This window comes from Misgurnus anguillicaudatus, chromosome 20, assembly GCF_027580225.2.
Source record: "Misgurnus anguillicaudatus chromosome 20, ASM2758022v2, whole genome shotgun sequence".
Taxonomy (NCBI): domain Eukaryota; kingdom Metazoa; phylum Chordata; class Actinopteri; order Cypriniformes; family Cobitidae; genus Misgurnus; species Misgurnus anguillicaudatus.
Genome location: NC_073356.2, coordinates 30,053,883 through 30,071,595, shown reverse-complemented (window position 1 = coordinate 30,071,595; position 17,713 = coordinate 30,053,883). Strand labels below are relative to the sequence as shown.

At 35.9% G+C, this 17,713-nt stretch overlaps 2 protein-coding genes across 3 annotated transcripts; both read left to right on the top strand.

Moving 5' to 3' along the window:
- The first annotated feature begins 2,089 nt into the window (after positions 1-2,089).
- Positions 2,090-4,156, top strand: LOC129454458 (uncharacterized). Its single transcript, XM_055218991.2, has 4 exons — positions 2,090-2,251; positions 2,794-3,173; positions 3,301-3,388; positions 3,630-4,156. Exons 2-4 carry the CDS (start codon positions 2,983-2,985, stop codon positions 3,780-3,782), a joined length of 432 nt encoding a protein of 143 aa, XP_055074966.1. The 5' UTR covers positions 2,090-2,251; positions 2,794-2,982; the 3' UTR covers positions 3,783-4,156.
- Positions 4,157-5,827: 1,671 nt separating this feature from the next.
- On the top strand, positions 5,828-16,533 carry hcn3 (hyperpolarization activated cyclic nucleotide-gated potassium channel 3). 2 transcript variants are annotated; one of them, XM_055218986.2, is made up of 7 exons: positions 5,828-7,060; positions 11,880-12,312; positions 12,457-12,618; positions 14,166-14,384; positions 14,481-14,627; positions 15,016-15,256; positions 15,979-16,533. In XM_055218986.2, the coding sequence occupies exons 1-7, from the start codon at positions 6,552-6,554 to the stop codon at positions 16,191-16,193; spliced, it is 1,926 nt and encodes a 641-aa protein (XP_055074961.1). In that variant the 5' UTR covers positions 5,828-6,551; the 3' UTR covers positions 16,194-16,533. The 2 variants fall into 2 exon arrangements, with proteins under 2 accessions (XP_055074961.1, XP_073714603.1); XM_073858502.1 differs by having other exon boundaries at positions 5,829-6,213.
- Positions 16,534-17,713: the final 1,180 nt, after the last annotated feature.

The following is a 17,713-nucleotide window of genomic DNA, read 5'->3' as shown; positions in this document are numbered from 1 at the left end:
ATAATTTTTTTTACATGTTTACATACATTTATTTTTCACCAATATATTTTTGGCCATTTTTTGTATTTTTTTATATATATTTTAAAGCATTTATATTTACTCCCAATTGGGAGAAACATAACGGGTTTAAAAAGGTTAAAAAGAAATATTCAAATAAATTTTCAACTGCAAAATTTCACTTTTATATTTTGTACATACGTATACATTTTATATAAACTTATATATTTTAACCAGGAAAATATATTTTTTACCGTATGTGTTGTAAAATTAGAAATGTATATGTTGAACCTGAAATACATTTTGAAATATCATATAGATAGATATTTTTTATGGCCGATACCGATATTAAGAAAGCTATATGGCCGAAATGAGTTTGATATAACACATGTTATCACAGTTATTAAGAAACAAACTGAAAATTGTTGTATCTAAAAAAAATACATTAGTTATGCATAACATTTAAAATATACCCTTTTAAAGGTGCAGTGTGTAATTTTTAGAAGGATCTCTTGACAGAAATGCAAAATATTATACAAACCATATTATCGGTGGTGTATAAAGACCTTTCATAATAAACCGTTATGTGTTTATTACCTTAGCATGAGATGTTTTTATCTACATACACCGAGGATCCCCTTACATGGAAGTCGCCATTTTGTGCCGCCATGTTTTTACAGAAGCTCTTAACGGACAAACTTTTTTACGAAGTTGTCTCTGGCGATGACATGTTTGTCCGGTGGTGGCTACTGTAGCTTCTCAATGCGTTTCAAAAGCAAGAGGTGAGCAGTGGACTAAGCCAGTGGTTCTCAAACTTTTTCAGCGTGCGGACCCCTTTGTGTACGGTGCATTCCTTCGCGCCCCCCCCCCCAAAGAAAACTTTTGCCAAAAAACAGTTCTAAAACTTTACATTTTAATGAAACAAAACATTAAATTATACAAAGTAGTGCTGCCTTATTTTTTTCAGGTTTAATTTCACAGAATTCATGATAAATTAATGTATTTTATAAAAATGTCATAAAACTGTGGGCCCCCCTGGCACCATCTTGCGGCCCCCCTGGGGGGCCCGGACCCCAAGCCATTGTTTGCAATTCACAACCTCACCACTAGATGGTGCAAAAATGTACACACTGCACCTTTAATGTACTTAAAACATATTTACAAGACATGTGGATCTGACATCTGACGGTACTGTTTGAATAAGTGGAGGATTAATATAAGAGTTATTAATAAATTTACTGCAATTGAAAAGATTTATAGGCCGATATTTGGATTTTTTTTATTTTTATTATGAGCATCGGCCAATATATCGGCCTCTGCAATATACTGTCCTATCACTAGTTACAACTAAATATATTTTTAAATTCAAAAATATATTTAATTAAGCTTTACTTTTTAAAAATCTATTTAGCATATATTTAAAACATATTTTGGCCAGAAATCTGGTATGAATGTATGAATGAAATGGGTTGTTTAAGGTTAAATAGTCCAAAATTGTCATGTCATTCTTTAAACACTGACTTCATTCACAACTTCCTCCTCCATCTGTTTTCTTTCCTGTCCGTCTGTGAAGGAAAAAGTTTAGCTTTTAATCTTTAATCTGTTAAAAAATACAGTCATACTATATCTGTTTCTTAAAGGAATAGTTCACCCAAAAATGAAAATTCTGTCATCATTTTCCCAATCTCGAGTTGGAACAAACCTGTATAAATTTATTTCTTCCACAAACGAAGATATTTTTAAGGAATGTTTAACCAAACCGACCATTCACTTCCATAGTAGGAAAAGAGAATACTATTCAAGTGAATGGGGCTCATGAATGGTTTGGTTACAAACATTCCTCATTATCTTCCATCATGTTCATCAGAAATTTTGAAACAACATGGGAGTGAGGAAATGATGACAGAATTAAATATTTTTGGTGAACTATCCCTTTAAACTTATTTCTGTTTTATTCAGAACGTTCAACGTGTAGTATGTCGGCCTCGTTACACTAAAACAGATATTTAAACTTAAGTACATCTTCTTGTAGCCTCACAGTGTCAATATCGTCCTCTCTCACGTGCCTGCGAATCCCACTAATGTACTTATGAAGAGTGACGTCATTGGGCGATTAGCTGAGGACAGATGCACGAGTGAGCCGCTTTAAAAACATGAAGCTCATGAACACACGTGTAAAGCGAAAGATACAGCAAGAAGTTGGAAGTTAAGTTCCTTGGATGAAATAATAATCAGGAGTTTCAGCAGATATCAGGTATGACTTTCATGCTTTCATGTGCGATGCTATGCTAGTTTTGCATACAGGTTGTTTTGCATTTACTTGTTTTGCAAAATGGTCATTCCACTTTGCATACAGAATGGCGGATATCTGTGACCACGCCTGCGAAAACGCAGCTAAAGTTTGTTTGGTAATTTAATAAATTAAGTCATCTTAGATAATGTAAAGATCATTCTGTGAAATTATAAACTTTATATCTTTAATATTGGCTGATTAAGATTATGTCAAAGATTGAAATCAATAAATGAAATCATTTGTTTTCACAGACAATTATACATTTTATTTTTTTAAAGACAAGATTTAAAATAATCAAAAATCAAATGCAGGTATATGAGATTATATAACGGGGAAAAGGCTGCAGCTACAGTAATTCAGTTATTTAAATGTATTTTTTAATGAAAACTTTATTGTGAGAAAACTTTGAATCATTTAGTTTTATGCTAAATAATAAATTATATAGAGTATATGAATATTTTCCTGTATGTTATTTTAGACTTCTTTGTGTGTGTGTTTTTTAGGTACAATGCACCCTGCACATAGATACAGTATCCATTAGACTGGGATTTATGGGATTGGCCATCTGGAAATACTCGTCTTCATTACTGAAATATCCCAAGAACATTGACTCTCGTATCTTGAGAAAAGCTCAAAAATACTCAGTGCAATAGCTGATTCACACTCCCAGGAATAAACAAGCTAAAGGCGAAATGAACTCTGTGATGAAAAAGTCCCTGGGCGCCCCCATCCGACACATGACCAGTTGTGTGACAGGGGTTCAGGACGGCTTCAGTAGAAAGAGCAAAACTGTCCGGAGAAAGAGCGCTCCGTGTTGCTACGGTCAGACCGCACACGACTCGTCTTGGATAAGGGCCTACCAAACAGAACTGCACAGGGAAAGGCAAGTGGATAAAAATAAGCTTATATACATTTTGAGTCTATAGTGCATTAAATAACTCAGCTGTTGGTGATCTTTAAAATGAAATATTAAATGTTTCATTTGTTTAAAATGCTTTGTGTTTAAACAGGAAATTAAGGCAAGTGAAATTTGCACAGAAGAACGCAGAGAGGGCCGCCATGAGGGCGCATTACAAAAGTCCTCACCGCTACTCAAAGGTGGGTTTATACTGTTCGCATTCACTCTTAAAACAATTGTCAAAATATGTACCCCAGCTGTCACTTGGGTGGTACTCTTTTAAAAGGTCCAAATTCTATACCATTATGTATACATTTGGTACCAATGTGAACTCTTTAGATGCTAAGCTGTACTTTTTGAAAGCCCAAGTGTGAGTGTACAGACTTTTATATTTGCTGAAAGGACAAACTGGGATTAACTTCTGAACTATTATTTTTTTAGACACCGGTTCAGAGGACACAGGTAAAAAGCAAGATGGCCTCCAAAAATGACGACTCTCTTTTTGGTGCCTTCCAAGGGCTCAGTCTCAACATGGGTGGAGCCCAGTCTTCAATGCCAACAGCAACAAGTGCAGATCAATGTAAAGTCATGTAATGGCAGACAAGAAAACCAATTTAAACCACTGTATCTCGGATAATGTGACATGTCTGATTACCCTTAGGGTTTCTGCGCCAATTTGTTTTTTATTGTTAATACTGTATGACTATGTAAGTCCTACCTTAGCTTTATTTATTTAATTTACCTACAGGTTTCTATTAAACAGTAATATATATTTTACAAGAACATATGTAAGTGTATAAGCTTTTTGACATCTTTGTAAACTTTTGTTATTTATTTGAAAATGTTAATCATGGATCAATGGTATTGTTGTTCTTATATAATGCAAACTGCTATAACATTCTTTTAACCATGATACATTAAAGAAGGGCCGTCCTTTGTGTTGGATAGGAAGTAGGCCATGGCTTTAATTATTTTCATCATCAAGGTTAAACATCTTGGATTCGGGAACACGATATCTTACACTTTAAAGGATTGATGGAGACCGAAACCAAACACCGCTTGTAGGAGACACATACTTTAAGCTACTGTCCTACTAATGATCATAGTGAACTGCACAATGTTGTACAAAAGTACAACAACCCAGGTTGTGCAACAACATAGGGTACAATGATACTAAATCCCTCTGGTGTAAAGTCCTATTTTAATTTTATCATAAAATAGAAACAAAACACTTTTTTGCATTGCAAACCACTTAAACCACTATATTACTAAACAACTTTGTGTTAAACTAAATTCAAAAAATTGTAAAAACAATTGTCAAATCAACATATATTTTTATGTTACCTTAACTTAAAAGACAGGTATTTTACACTTAAAGTCTTGTTTTCAGATTGTTTATGATGAAATAGAAATTGAAATAGATGACATTTTTGTGTGAGCATATCAGTGAACACCCCTGACCACTCGGTGAGTTTCACGTCTTTGTAAACGAAAGTTTAATGCCTTTTAAGAAGGATTGTTCCAGTTCACCTATAGAGCCATTGTAGAGGTGGAAGGTGATATAAGAAACAACCGAAAATTCTCGGGCCAGCATCATATGTCGAAATTTCAGTTAAAACCGTTCTATTTCATCATAAACAATTTGAAAACAGGGCTTTAAGTGTAAAATACCGAACTTGTCCTTTAACAAATTAAAGGCGAGGTGCGTGATTTTTGAAAAACATTTTTGAAAAGGAAGTCAGGGCGACTACCAAAACACACTTGTAGCCAATCAGCAGTAAGGGGCGTGTCTACTAACCAACATCGTTGCCTGGGTTGCGTATGTGTGGGGCGGGTCTATCAAAAGAAGGTCCAGATTCTATTGGGGTAGGGGGTTGTTTTTTTAGGTGATTTCAAATATCAACCTTGGCTTTCAGAGATCATGCACCCTGCCTTTAACTTAAAGGGGTCATAGCGTGAAAATTTGACTTTAATTGGGTCCCGAATGCTTCTATCAACCTAGAAAATGTAAAAAAGATCAAATATTTATTGCAGAGAAAAAGAGAAATAAAATAATAATTGAAAGCACAACTGAGTTTCAATTTCAACAAACCACCATCATTGCGATCAATGTTTACGTTTCATCAGGGAACATCCAAAACCGGCTAATTTTTCCTACCACCTTCAAAATGGCTATTTTAACACGCTATAATAAATTATCTGTGGGGTATTTTGAGTTAAAACTATCACATATGACCTCTGGGGACACCAAAGACTTATTTTACATCTTTAAAAAAAAAAAATAATATGACCTCTTTAAATAATTTCAACTTGTAAGTTTGTAAGTTGAGTTTTTATAAGTTGAGTTCATAAGTTGACATAACTTTATAAGTTATGTCAACTTATCACAGATCTTAAAATAAATAGTATGAATTGACTTGCAAAACCAAGTTTTTTTAACATGCTACATTCCTTTACAGTGTATGAAACAAATATAAAAAACTTAAAATATAAAAAATAACTTATTCACATTATTATTTATACTTTATGTTATATAACCAAAACGCTGCACACTCAGTGACGCACGCGCGTTCAGCGCTGAGGGAAACACACCTGTGGGTCTCCAGCGTATTCCGTGTCCTCCAGCAGCACAGGTTGACCCCGCCCACTTCCTCCCAGGTGTGACGCTCTGTTCCCTCCATCGGTTCATACAGTTTCTTTGAACGGATAACACGCAGGTGTCAGCAGAGAGGGAGATAAAGACGCCGCCTAAAGAAGCCGATTAAACTCGAACCTCTGTTGCTCGTTGAAGAACTGACGCGTATTTGGCGATGCGCTTATACTGGGACCACATGCGCTGATTCTGCGGAGGTTTTTCCAACGACTGTGATGTTAAATATGTACGTGGATACGTGGAAATAATATTGACAATAATTGCACTTAGTCCCAGAGGAACTTTACAAGGGCGGATGAACTGCGCCTGTACTTCATCTGTAGCCTACTTTTACGCAAGGATTCTGGGATTGCTGTTTACTTTTGTCATACGGTAAACGTACAGAGGGCATTGACATGTTTTGGCTTTTAAGAGTGCAAGCTGAGTGCAACATTTTTGGGAAAGAATTTGGATTGTAAACTTGTACAGTGTGGAGACTTGATGTGATGTGAAATGAAGTCAAGTTTGCGTCATGCTGACTAAAGTTAACATATGAAGTATTAACCTCAAAAGTAGGCTTATTTAAACGCTTTCCAATTGACGAGATTCAACCTTTTCTCTTGCATCAGCATCTAACTTCTGATTTGGAAATGGTGATGTCATCATTCATCTGTTTTTATTCTTTTTAAACGCATACATTTCATTACCTGCATAAACCTCAAACCAAAATCATGGATGTTGATGGAAACCCTCATTCTTCAAGTGGCGCCTCTAAGCGCAACATCAAGGGTAGGTTCTCCCTACCCAGCTGGCGTTCCTCTCCGAGGACCATCACACGGGAGGAACGGGGTGGGGAGGAGGTGAATAAGAGGCTCCTCTACATTGTCAACCATCAACAGGACCAAACGGACTCTGTGAGTGGTCCCATCTCCAAATCTCTTGAGGTTATAGCAGGGTTAGATGGCTCGACCACCACCATGACCACGTCCACTCCATCTCACCTTCACAGATCTACATGCGAGTCGCCGGGGCCTGCGGTGCCCCCTATGGTGTGCGATTCAGAGGAAAGGGTCTTTGGCAACCAACCCACGTTTCTCCAGAGACAATTCAGCTCCTTGCTGCAGCCAGGGGTGAACAAGTTCTCCCTGCGAATGTTTGGTAGTGCAAAAGGTGTAGCAGCTGAGCAGGAAAGGGTGAAGGCATTTGGGGTTTGGATTATACATCCATATAGTGACTTCAGGTGAGTGACGCAGAGAGGAAGGGAAAATATGACTGGCAGAAAATAAAACAAAGGTGGGATATCGGTACCATCAAAATATTTTCCCAAGCTGTCACTGGGGTGGTACCATTTAAAAAGGTCTTATTAAGGTACCTCATATAGGTGCAAATGTGTACTTTTTTGATAGGGTACTGCCCAAGTGACAGCTGGGGTACATATTCTGACCATTTTTTTCTGAAAGTTTAGTGAATCTAAAACAATATTAACCATCACTGTTCCTATTGCAAACATGTGACAAACCTCTCAAAATAGCTTCAAAACTCTAAATGGGTGTGTTTTTGAGGAGAGATGTTAAATACTGTCGAAAAAGGTCAACATACAGTGTGCTCCTGTATAAGGAACCCAAGGACCACACGTGTTAATAAAAATTGATACCTTGTAATGCACTGTAAAAAATTTTGGATAGAGGTGTCCAACTGTAAAAATGTACAACTAACAATTAAGGGGCACATATTATACAAAATCCACTTTTACAAGGTGTTCGGACATAAATGTGTGTTGGCAGTGTGCGAACACAGCCACCTTACAATGAAAAAAACTTTTAATATTCATTAAACCAAAGCAGGCTCATTAGACATGCTGTTTTGATTCTCTTAGCAATGTGATGTCACACTGCTAAAGCCCCGCCCACGACCACTGACTGACAGTCCTGTTTTCCATAGTTTCTGCCCTTAGTGAGTTGGACGCTGTCTGCTATTTTTTCTGTGCTTCTTTGCGCAAAATCAGATCTATTTTAACCAAAGCATCTCTTTTGGTAAAGGAGTGAATAGCAATAGTTTATTTGCATTTAAAGGTACACACACCCAACATGTGTTTTTGGTCCCACCCAACTAGGGGCATTTTGCACATGCTATAATAAATGATCTGTGGTGTATTTGGAGCTAAAACTTCACAGTAGGGTGATTCTTACGAAATCCAGACTTAGAAGGTGTCCAGCATCAGATTTTATTTAAAAAGCCCTTGAAGACAATTTATTTTTGCACATATAAGATTAAGGTCTGAACTTACTATAACCATTATTTTTTGTGGATTTAAAAAATATTTCCTATGGAATTATTTAAATTTTTTTAGATTATCATTATCATTACCGCAACATGATATTACATTAAATATATGCATTTACAAACTCATGTTTTGGTAATGAGAACTAAAAAGTTGTCTAGGTACTATGACAAACAAAATGTTAACTTTTATCTGGAGAAAAAAATAAGAACTGCTTACCTGGTAGCCACAATCAATTATGTCCCTTCCAACTATTTTTTTTAATGTTAGTTCCTTGAGGGCTTAAACAATGATTGAAAATTGTTGCGGAGGATGAGAAAATTGGTCGCGGTCACATTTATATTCCTTATTATTGTTTCTACATTTACCAATAATCACCAAATACCACATGTTTCTTTATTGTAAATGTTTATAGTATAACATGCACTGAAGCTTTTTATTTTTTAGATTTTTTAATTATAAATATTTTCATGTCAAAGAACCAAAATCCAGTCATGGACACATTGCGGTAATGAAAATGTTCCCCTTAAATGTGGAAAAAACAATAAAATTTGTTTGTATGATGTCCTTTGAAATCATGTGCAAAATAGTACATGAAGAGATGTTTTATTTTGATACACTTTCCATTTACTTTTTTATCAAAATGTTTCATGACACCTCATAAGTCTAATTTCGCGAGAATCACCCAGTAACATTCTGGACACTCCTGAGACTTATATAACATATTGTAAAGATGGGCATAATATGTGCTTTTTAAGCCCAAAATCTGATTGTTCAAGCAAACCTTTCAATCACCACAGTAGGAAACAATGCTATCTGGGCGTCCAGTTACAACGCTTTCCCTTATAGAGTTACCGTTAGCCAGTAAGACCATCAGAGATGAATGGACAAACTTGGTTACAGTGTCGGTTTGATGTTCTTTTGTTTCTTGTAAGTGCAGAGAGAAAGCCGCAAGATGTAAAGAGATAAAATGACACAGGATCTTAATAACACCATATTAGAGCCACGAGGGATAACAATTCACTTACTGTACATTGAAATGTTTGCATTTGGAATAATATTTTATTCAAAATCATGATATCCCGCTGTCTGAAACACACACGTTCCCTATCTCTTACACACAAACATATGCCTGTCAACAGTGTTACTCTACCTTGGTAACAGAGTTTGACGTAACAGAATTGACACTAACAAATTTAGACAGGAAGTCATGATTTTTACCTAGAAAGACACTTTAAACAGAAAAAATCAATTATGTCCTGTAATATCATGTGATCCATGACAATGAGTACCAAATTATTAAAATTAATAAAAGTAACTATTGATAAATGACTTTGGACACCAAACATGCCTGCAATTATATAATAACCCCTATGTTTTTGTGATATGCTCAGTGTTTCTAGTGAAAGTGACATTTGTAAGATTGAAAGCTTTCACTACATTAGGAGACACTGGGATTGTCTGACACTATTTTTACAACCTATAATCTTTTAAATGTTGCTTACCTTCCTACAGGGGTCAAATGGCAGCCATACAATATAAAAAGTCATTGGCTTGTAAGCTCATGTAGACATTTTCAGGTAGCAGGTCAAAGGTCAACAGAAGCCTGAAGTTGACTGACACTAGGGAAAATATGATCGCGAGTGGAAACTTCAAACCACCACGCTTCGCTGAAGATTGTATATCCAGTTGAAACAGTCACACATACAGTACATTTACAATTCTCTGTTACCACTTCAGTAATTGCTTTCTCTGTAAACATGGAACAGTTAGTTGAAATATATATACAAACAAACAAACGTCGTAATCATGCCATGTTAAAGGGCAAAATGTTGATGTCTTAAAGATCCCTTTACTTTATCAGCCTAGATCTTAAATCCACAAGGCTGAACATTATCATATTGAGATGTTCTTCTCCGGTCTGTTTAGCAACTGATAGTGTGATGTCCACAACCAACATTAAAGGGATAGTTCACCAAGTTTTGTCATCATGTACTCATCCTTACTAATGAACACTAATGAAGATATTTTGACATTTTTTTATAACCAAACAGATCTGGGGCACCATTCACTTCTATAGTTTTATTTTTACTATGGAAGTCAATGGTGCCCCAAATCTATTTGGTTACAAACATTCTTCGAAATATGTTTATTTGTATTCAGCATAAAAAAGACATTTATAAAAGAGTGAAACATCTCAAGCATGAGTAAATGACAAAATAATAGTCATTTATTGGTAAACTATGCATTTAAACTCTTAACAGACTTAAAGGCAGGGTGCATGACCCACTCCACACATACGCAACCCAGGTAACGATGTTGGTTAGTAGACACGCCCCTTACTGCTGATTGGCTACAAGTGTGTTTTGGTAGTCGGCCCCATAGATATGTATAAAGGCTAGATGTGTTACGTCTCTAACGTCATCACCTGGCGGCCATCTTACCACAGGCAGCTCGCTCACTCGTAGCATTGCATTAAATGACCATAACTTGCTAAATTTTCTACCAATTTTCAAACGGTTTGGTTTCTTACAAAGGTTATTAACGTGGCTGTAATTCTGGATGCTTTAACATGTTTCATAAAAAATTTTTTGTAAGCAAGTTATGGTCATTTAAAAGTACCTGCACCATTAAAACTTAATGCTACGAGTGAGCGAGCTGCCTGTGGTAAGATGGCCGCCAAATGCAGACGTTCCACTCAATTGGCCAGCAGCGGGGGCGAGACATCTAGCCTTTATATATATTAGTGATGCACCGATGTATCGGCCACCGATATTTATCGGCTGATTTTTGATGAATTTGAAACCATCGGCATATCGGCAATAGCACGAGACAGACCAATACCGATTGTTTATTAATTAACTGCATAAAGAAATCCATTATATGTAAAAAAAAATAGTTAATGTTGTTAATAAAATAAATGCTGAATAGCAAAAACCACCTTTGAAGGTTGTCATGCTGTCTTATTATATTTGTTTTAATTTGTGCCTCTCTTACTATGTTGGTCAGTTGAATGTTAATTAGATCCAATTCATGTTCAGTAAAAATAATTTGATGCAGAAATAAACTAGCTAAAAGACCAACTGTATAGTATTGTATACAAGTGTTTAATATCGGTATCGGCATCGGTATCGGCCAGAAGTTGTCTGTTTAAATCGGAATCGGTATCGGCCCAAAAAAATCCTATCGGTGCACCCCTAATATATATCTATGGTTGGCCCGACTCCTTTTTTCAAAGTGTTTTTCAAAAATCACGCACCCTGCCTTTAAAACTTTTTGATAATTATGGAAAATATTATGCATACAGCAGTGGCCAAAAGTGATGTCTTGTGGGAAATGTGTTCAATATTTGCTTTTAATGCCCCATCAGATTAGATGAAACCATCAAAATATCAGGCATTTGGTACAAAATGGACAAAACGCCAAACTTTATTTGACAAAATCATTTGGCACCAACAATGAATTAGGAAATCTGGGTTTTTATTTAAATCAACCAAAATAATGCATAGAAAAACAGCTCATGGGTAATAAAGCATACATTATTGACTACAACATTATTTGTTATTAATATCTGCAGTGATATTTCATACTCTTTGTCCATGTCTTTATGTGATTTATGATGAACATGTGATGTCATTTTTGCCAAGCTTTCTTAAAACCTTCTCAAAGCTGAGCTTATACACCAAACATACCACACCAGCATACATTAAAAATGTTTGATGCATCTTTAATAAAATATTTGAATAAAGGTTCTCAATCAAGTAATTTTCATCAACAGGTTCTATTGGGATTTGGTGATGCTCTGCCTTATGATGGGCAACCTTGTGATCCTACCCTGGGGCATCACTTTCTTTGAAGACCAGAACACCCTACCCTGGATCACCTTTAACGTGGCCTCCGACACACTTTTCCTGGCAGACCTCGTCTTAAACTTCCGGACGGGTATCATGGAGGGCGACAACTCCGAGATCATCCTTGATCCGCAAGTGATCCGTCGCCGTTATCTGCGCGGGTGGTTTCTAGTGGACTTTATCTCCTCCATCCCGGTGGACTACTTCTTCCTGATTGTGGATATAGAGGCCCGGCTGGAGTCAGCGGAGGTGTACCGCACCGCCAGGGCGTTGCGGATCGTGCGCTTTACCAAGATCCTCAGCCTGCTTCGATTACTGCGCTTGTCTAGACTTATACGTTACATCCATCAGTGGGAGGAGGTGAGCAATCAGTTTCCGTCATTGTTGTGAACCTGGGTGCATAAGAGGTGTTGTGAACAGATTTAACTGCGCAGGATAAATATATAAAATATTTTACAATAAGAATAAGAAATAAGACAGTACAGCTGTTGCTGGGTTTTACAGATATTTCACATGACCTATGACCTGGCCAGTGCCGTGGTTCGCATTGTGAATCTGATCGGAATGATGTTGCTGCTGTGTCATTGGAACGGCTGCTTGCAGTTCATGGTGCCAATGTTACAGGAATTCCCTCCGGACTGTTGGGTCTCCAAAAACAACATGGTGGTATGTAAGATGAATGCACTTGTTTGGGCACTAAAATAATTTGTTGGAGAGATGGTTCGCCCAGGGATGGAAGTTGTGTCATCATTTGCTCATCCTCATGTTGTCACAAACCTGTATACATTTCTTTGTTCTTATGAACACAAAGAAAAATATTTTGAGGAATGTTTGTGATTAAACCGATCGGAGGCCACATTGACTTCCACGGTAGGATAAATGAATGGGTGATTCTCACGAAACCATTGAAACACCACGGCACTAATGATTTTAGCTTTAAAATGTGTAAAATAATAACATTAAAAAGCATCAGAATTAACACAATACTGTGTTCTACCTTGCACAATGTGTGATTTCAACATAAGAATTTATAATTGTAAATTTTATCTCATTTTCTGCTGAAATTCTCAATACCGCAATGTGTCCGGCTGTGTTTGAACATGCGTTATGTTGTAATTTAATCAAATTAACACAAAAATATTAAGAAAAAAATAAATAAATGGATGTTTTGCTAGACTACTTAGATGACAGAAAAAATATTTACTGAATATTCATGAATAATAATAATGAAGAAAAATTAGGAAACTGATGTGTCCATGCCTGATGTTCTCATCCTCCGCAACACTTTTTGAGAACAGTTTAAGCACACATACAGAATTTTAATAAAGTTTGATTTTGAGTGACCAAGCACATGGACCAGTTACTTCAAGATGGCTACCAGGAAAGATCATTTTTTTACAGTTAATTTCAAATATTGTCTTGTCAGAATGCTTACACGATATTTTGATTATCATTACCGCAACAGATGCTTATCAAATGTTAATTTAATTAATAGAAGCATAATGCTTTGATTTTAAATGCATGTGCAGAATCTCCAAATTATGTTCTTTCAGGTTTGTCATGTCATTTTGAAAATCAGTGTTGATGTTTTCTGACTGTTGCGGAAATGAGATTTTTTAGGACTAATTTTCTAAATTATGTTACAAAAGTGTTAAATGATAAGTAAAAGTTTTTAAATTAATGTTCCCATTTACTCCAGACTTTGTTTTCAATGTCTGGTGTGAAAAAGTAAATTTAAGCAATTTTTACATTTTCATGCTTGACATGTTTAAAACCAAGTTTTCGTGAGAATCACCCGAATACTATGGAAGTCAATGGGGCCTCTGATCGGATTGGTTAAAAAAATAAAATATTTATAGGTTTCTGGCAACCTGAGAGTGAGAAAATTATGACATAATTTTCATTTTTGGGTGAACTGTCCCTTTAAACCCTTAAATCCTTTCAAGCTGAGCCGCATCATTTCTGCACTGCTAGCGTCACCAAATGGGAGTCTAATCTTATTAGTCCAACATTTAAATCCTCATAACTGTTCCTGTAGCTCATTGTGTTAGCAGCGCAAAAAGTTGTGGGTTACCTCCAAGGAACACACACATACTGATAAAATGTTTAATGCACTGTAAGATGCTTTTAATAAAATGCTAAGATATATGAAAGTGTCCCAAGTCTGTAATGTTTCCATATTTAAGTAGTGATAGTCTGTCTTTCTCTGGCAGAATGCCACCTGGGATGTTCAGTACTCGTATGCCCTCTTCATGGCCATGAGCCACATGCTGTGCATTGGTTACGGAGCCCAGGCCCCTGAGGGACCGACTGATGTCTGGCTCACTATGATCAGCATGATCATTGGTGCCACCTGCTACGCTATGTTCCTGGGCAATGCCACCAACCTCGTCCAGTCACTGGATGCCTCCCATCGCCAGTACCAGGAGAAGGTACTGTACAAGCTGCTTTGCTGACTATTTCTCTGTAGGCATTCATGAGAGAAATGGTTTTGTTGACTAACCGTTTGCAATGTTTTGTCATTGCAGTATAAGCAGGTGGAACAGTACATGTCTTTTCACAAGCTGCCTGCGGATATGAGACAGAGGATTCATGATTATTACGAGCATCGCTTCCAGGGCAAGATGTTCGACGAGGAGAACATTCTCGGAGAACTTAGTGACCCACTCAGAGAGGTTTCTTGTGTTTCTGCATGCTTTGCTTTGGAAATGTGTTTAGGGATTAGGATTTTAAATGACATAAAATGCTGGTTTTGATGTCAAATATTGAAATCAATGTGAAATCAATTATTTAAATCAGATTGAAATCCTAATCTTATCATTACATTATGATACATTAGCCTGGATTTTACAGACAGGGTCACATGTTTATCATATGTTTTTATAAACTTATTTATGAATATTTAAGATCCCCTATTTACATTTTGACAATTCCCCATCCATGCGTGCCATAATCTCAGACCCATAAGACCTAAACCCCTAAATTTTGCACAGTCAAATGCATACAGATGCATTCAGATTATTTGAATCCTAATCCATCTTGTACTGTGTGTTTGATCTGCAGGAGATTGTGAACTTTAATTGCCGTGGACTTGTGGCTAACATGCCGCTTTTTGCAAATGCTGATCCTCATTTCGTCACAGTCCTCTTGACGAAGTTACGCTTTGAAGTCTTTCAACCGGGTGACATGATAATTCGTGAAGGGATGCTCGGTCGGAAAATGTACTTCATTCAGCACGGCTGCGTCAGCGTGATCACACACGACAAAAAGGAGAAAAAGCTTAATGACGGCTGTTACTTCGGAGGTGAGTTTGATCTGATATGAAGATATAAAACTGTAAAAAAAAATGTTTTTTGAAAAATTGAGCATGAAAACCTGTTCTAGTAAACCCCAAACTAAATCAAGACTTATAGCATAGGACCCCTTTAAACACTTAAAACAAAAAATAACGAAAATAGTTCCTCTATTTTCAAAGTGCCCATATTATGCAAAATCCACTAAATGTTTGAACATAAATGTGTATGAGCAAAACAACCCTACAATGAAAAAAATCCACCTTCTCTTTTTTAATCCCTTTAAAAACGCAGTCTCATTAGACATGCTGCTTGAATCTTTTGTTAATGTGACATCACACAAACAAAGCCCCGCCCATTTTACTCAAAAGCTTTAAAAAATTTCTTTGTTAGCACATTGTAGCACTAATACAACTAAAGATACTATTGTATTCAGAGGAATCAAATCTATTTTAACCAAAAGCACTCACTGTCTGTTGTTAAGCTGGAGCTCATTTGCATTTAAAGGTACAAGCAGCACTTTTTTGCTCCCACCCAAAAAGTAGCATTTTGGACATGCTATCACAAATGATCTGTTGGGTTTTTTGAGCTCAACAGACACATTAGAGGCACACCTGATACTTGGATTACATCTTGATAAAATAGGCATAATATGTGCCCTTTTACAAAATACCAAGCTAACTATGATTCAAAGTAAATGACGGTGAATGTAAGACCTGTTTGTCTTTTTTAGAAATATGTCTGCTGAACCGTGGACGTCGCACAGCGAGCGTCAGAGCCGATACCTACTGCAGACTTTATTCGCTCAGTGTTGACAGCTTCAATGAAGTTTTGGAGGAGCATCCATTAATGAGAAGGGCATTCGAGAGTGTGGCTGTGGATCACCTGTCACGCGAGGGAAACGGTGTTGTGTATCCACAAAAAGCCACGGAGGACGATGGAGAATGACATTTTCTTACATGACATCTGAAACGAGACAAAAATAAATGTAGAGCAACGCAGAGGAAAGTGTTACAGTCTTCACATAAAGCGTATTTGTGATGCCTTCTCATGAAATGAATTGATGTTAATGACAGTGTACAGTTGCAGTATGGTGTATCTATTTAAACATATTTTTTATAATCCTTATAGGAATATACATTTTTAAACAATACTGGTCCAGTAATTTTAATAATATTTAATGGCTGATTTTAGCAATGCTGGATATAATATATAATTCATGTCTGTAACAAAAACATACGCTAGCAGAGACCTTTACTTTTAAAAATTAAGGTGCTACACAATGACATAGAAGAACCTTTTTTGACTGTATATATGACATATAAAGAACCGTTTTGTTTTAATAAAAGGTTCTTTAGACTACGAAAAGTGTAAGAAAGAAATTGTTCTTTTGGGAACCTTTTAGGGATCTATATGGTTCTTTTGTGGCATCACCTTTATTTTTAACAGTGCTGTTTAACGTGGTAAGATATTTATGCAGCAATATATGGAGGACCACGAGAGTCATGCAAAATGTAATAAAAACTTCAATATTTAATAACTACCTGGACAGTAAAAATAGCAATTAATACATTTGTTTAGGGATTCATTGATTAATCTATAAATAAATAAATAAATAAATAGACAAAGTTACAAAAAAAATCATTATGTAACATTTTATTAGGCAATAAAAAGTGAGATTGTAAAAATAATGTCGAGATGAAATATGAATCCATTGATAAATTGTTCAAATTAATATAACAATTTACAAAAAGAACATAAAACACTCAATAAGTTCATCATTTTAAATTGCATTTATAAATTCTTAATTAAATAATGGAATTTCAAAATGTATTTCAAAAAGCGATTTAAAAAGAGCAATAAATAACTGGATTTATAAATTGAACTATAAATACAGGTTTATATTAGGCATTTAAAAGGGCATTTCCGTTTAACATTTCTGTTTTCATTTCCCGATGGTTCTCTTTATTCTTTTCACTATTCGATTTGCTTTTCGTTTTAGCCTCTCTATTTAGCTTTTCCGGGCCTCAATGATTTTTTGGCAACTTTGTCTATTTATTTATAGATTAATTAATGCATTTTTAAACAAATGTATTAATTGCTATTTTTATTGTCCAGGTAGTTATTAATTATTGAAGTTCTTTATTACATTTTGCATGACTCTTGTGGTCCTCCATAGGCAATATATTACAATAGGGTACAATCAAATGAAGACAGCACAGTAAAATTAAATGAATATAGGGTCGTAACCATTCAACATGCAGTGACATCTGAAACATTTAAAATTTACTATAAATTCATATTTTTGTCATTATTTTCTTCCCATGATAAGTTTAAAATAATTGTAGTATTTTTGGTTGCTTGGCCCCAATGAATTGCTCCCTGAACATTTTGCATTTAATAACTAAAAAGTTTGCAAAACAACCTGACTAAAACAGTGTTTCTGTTCTCAATGATTGTCATGTTGC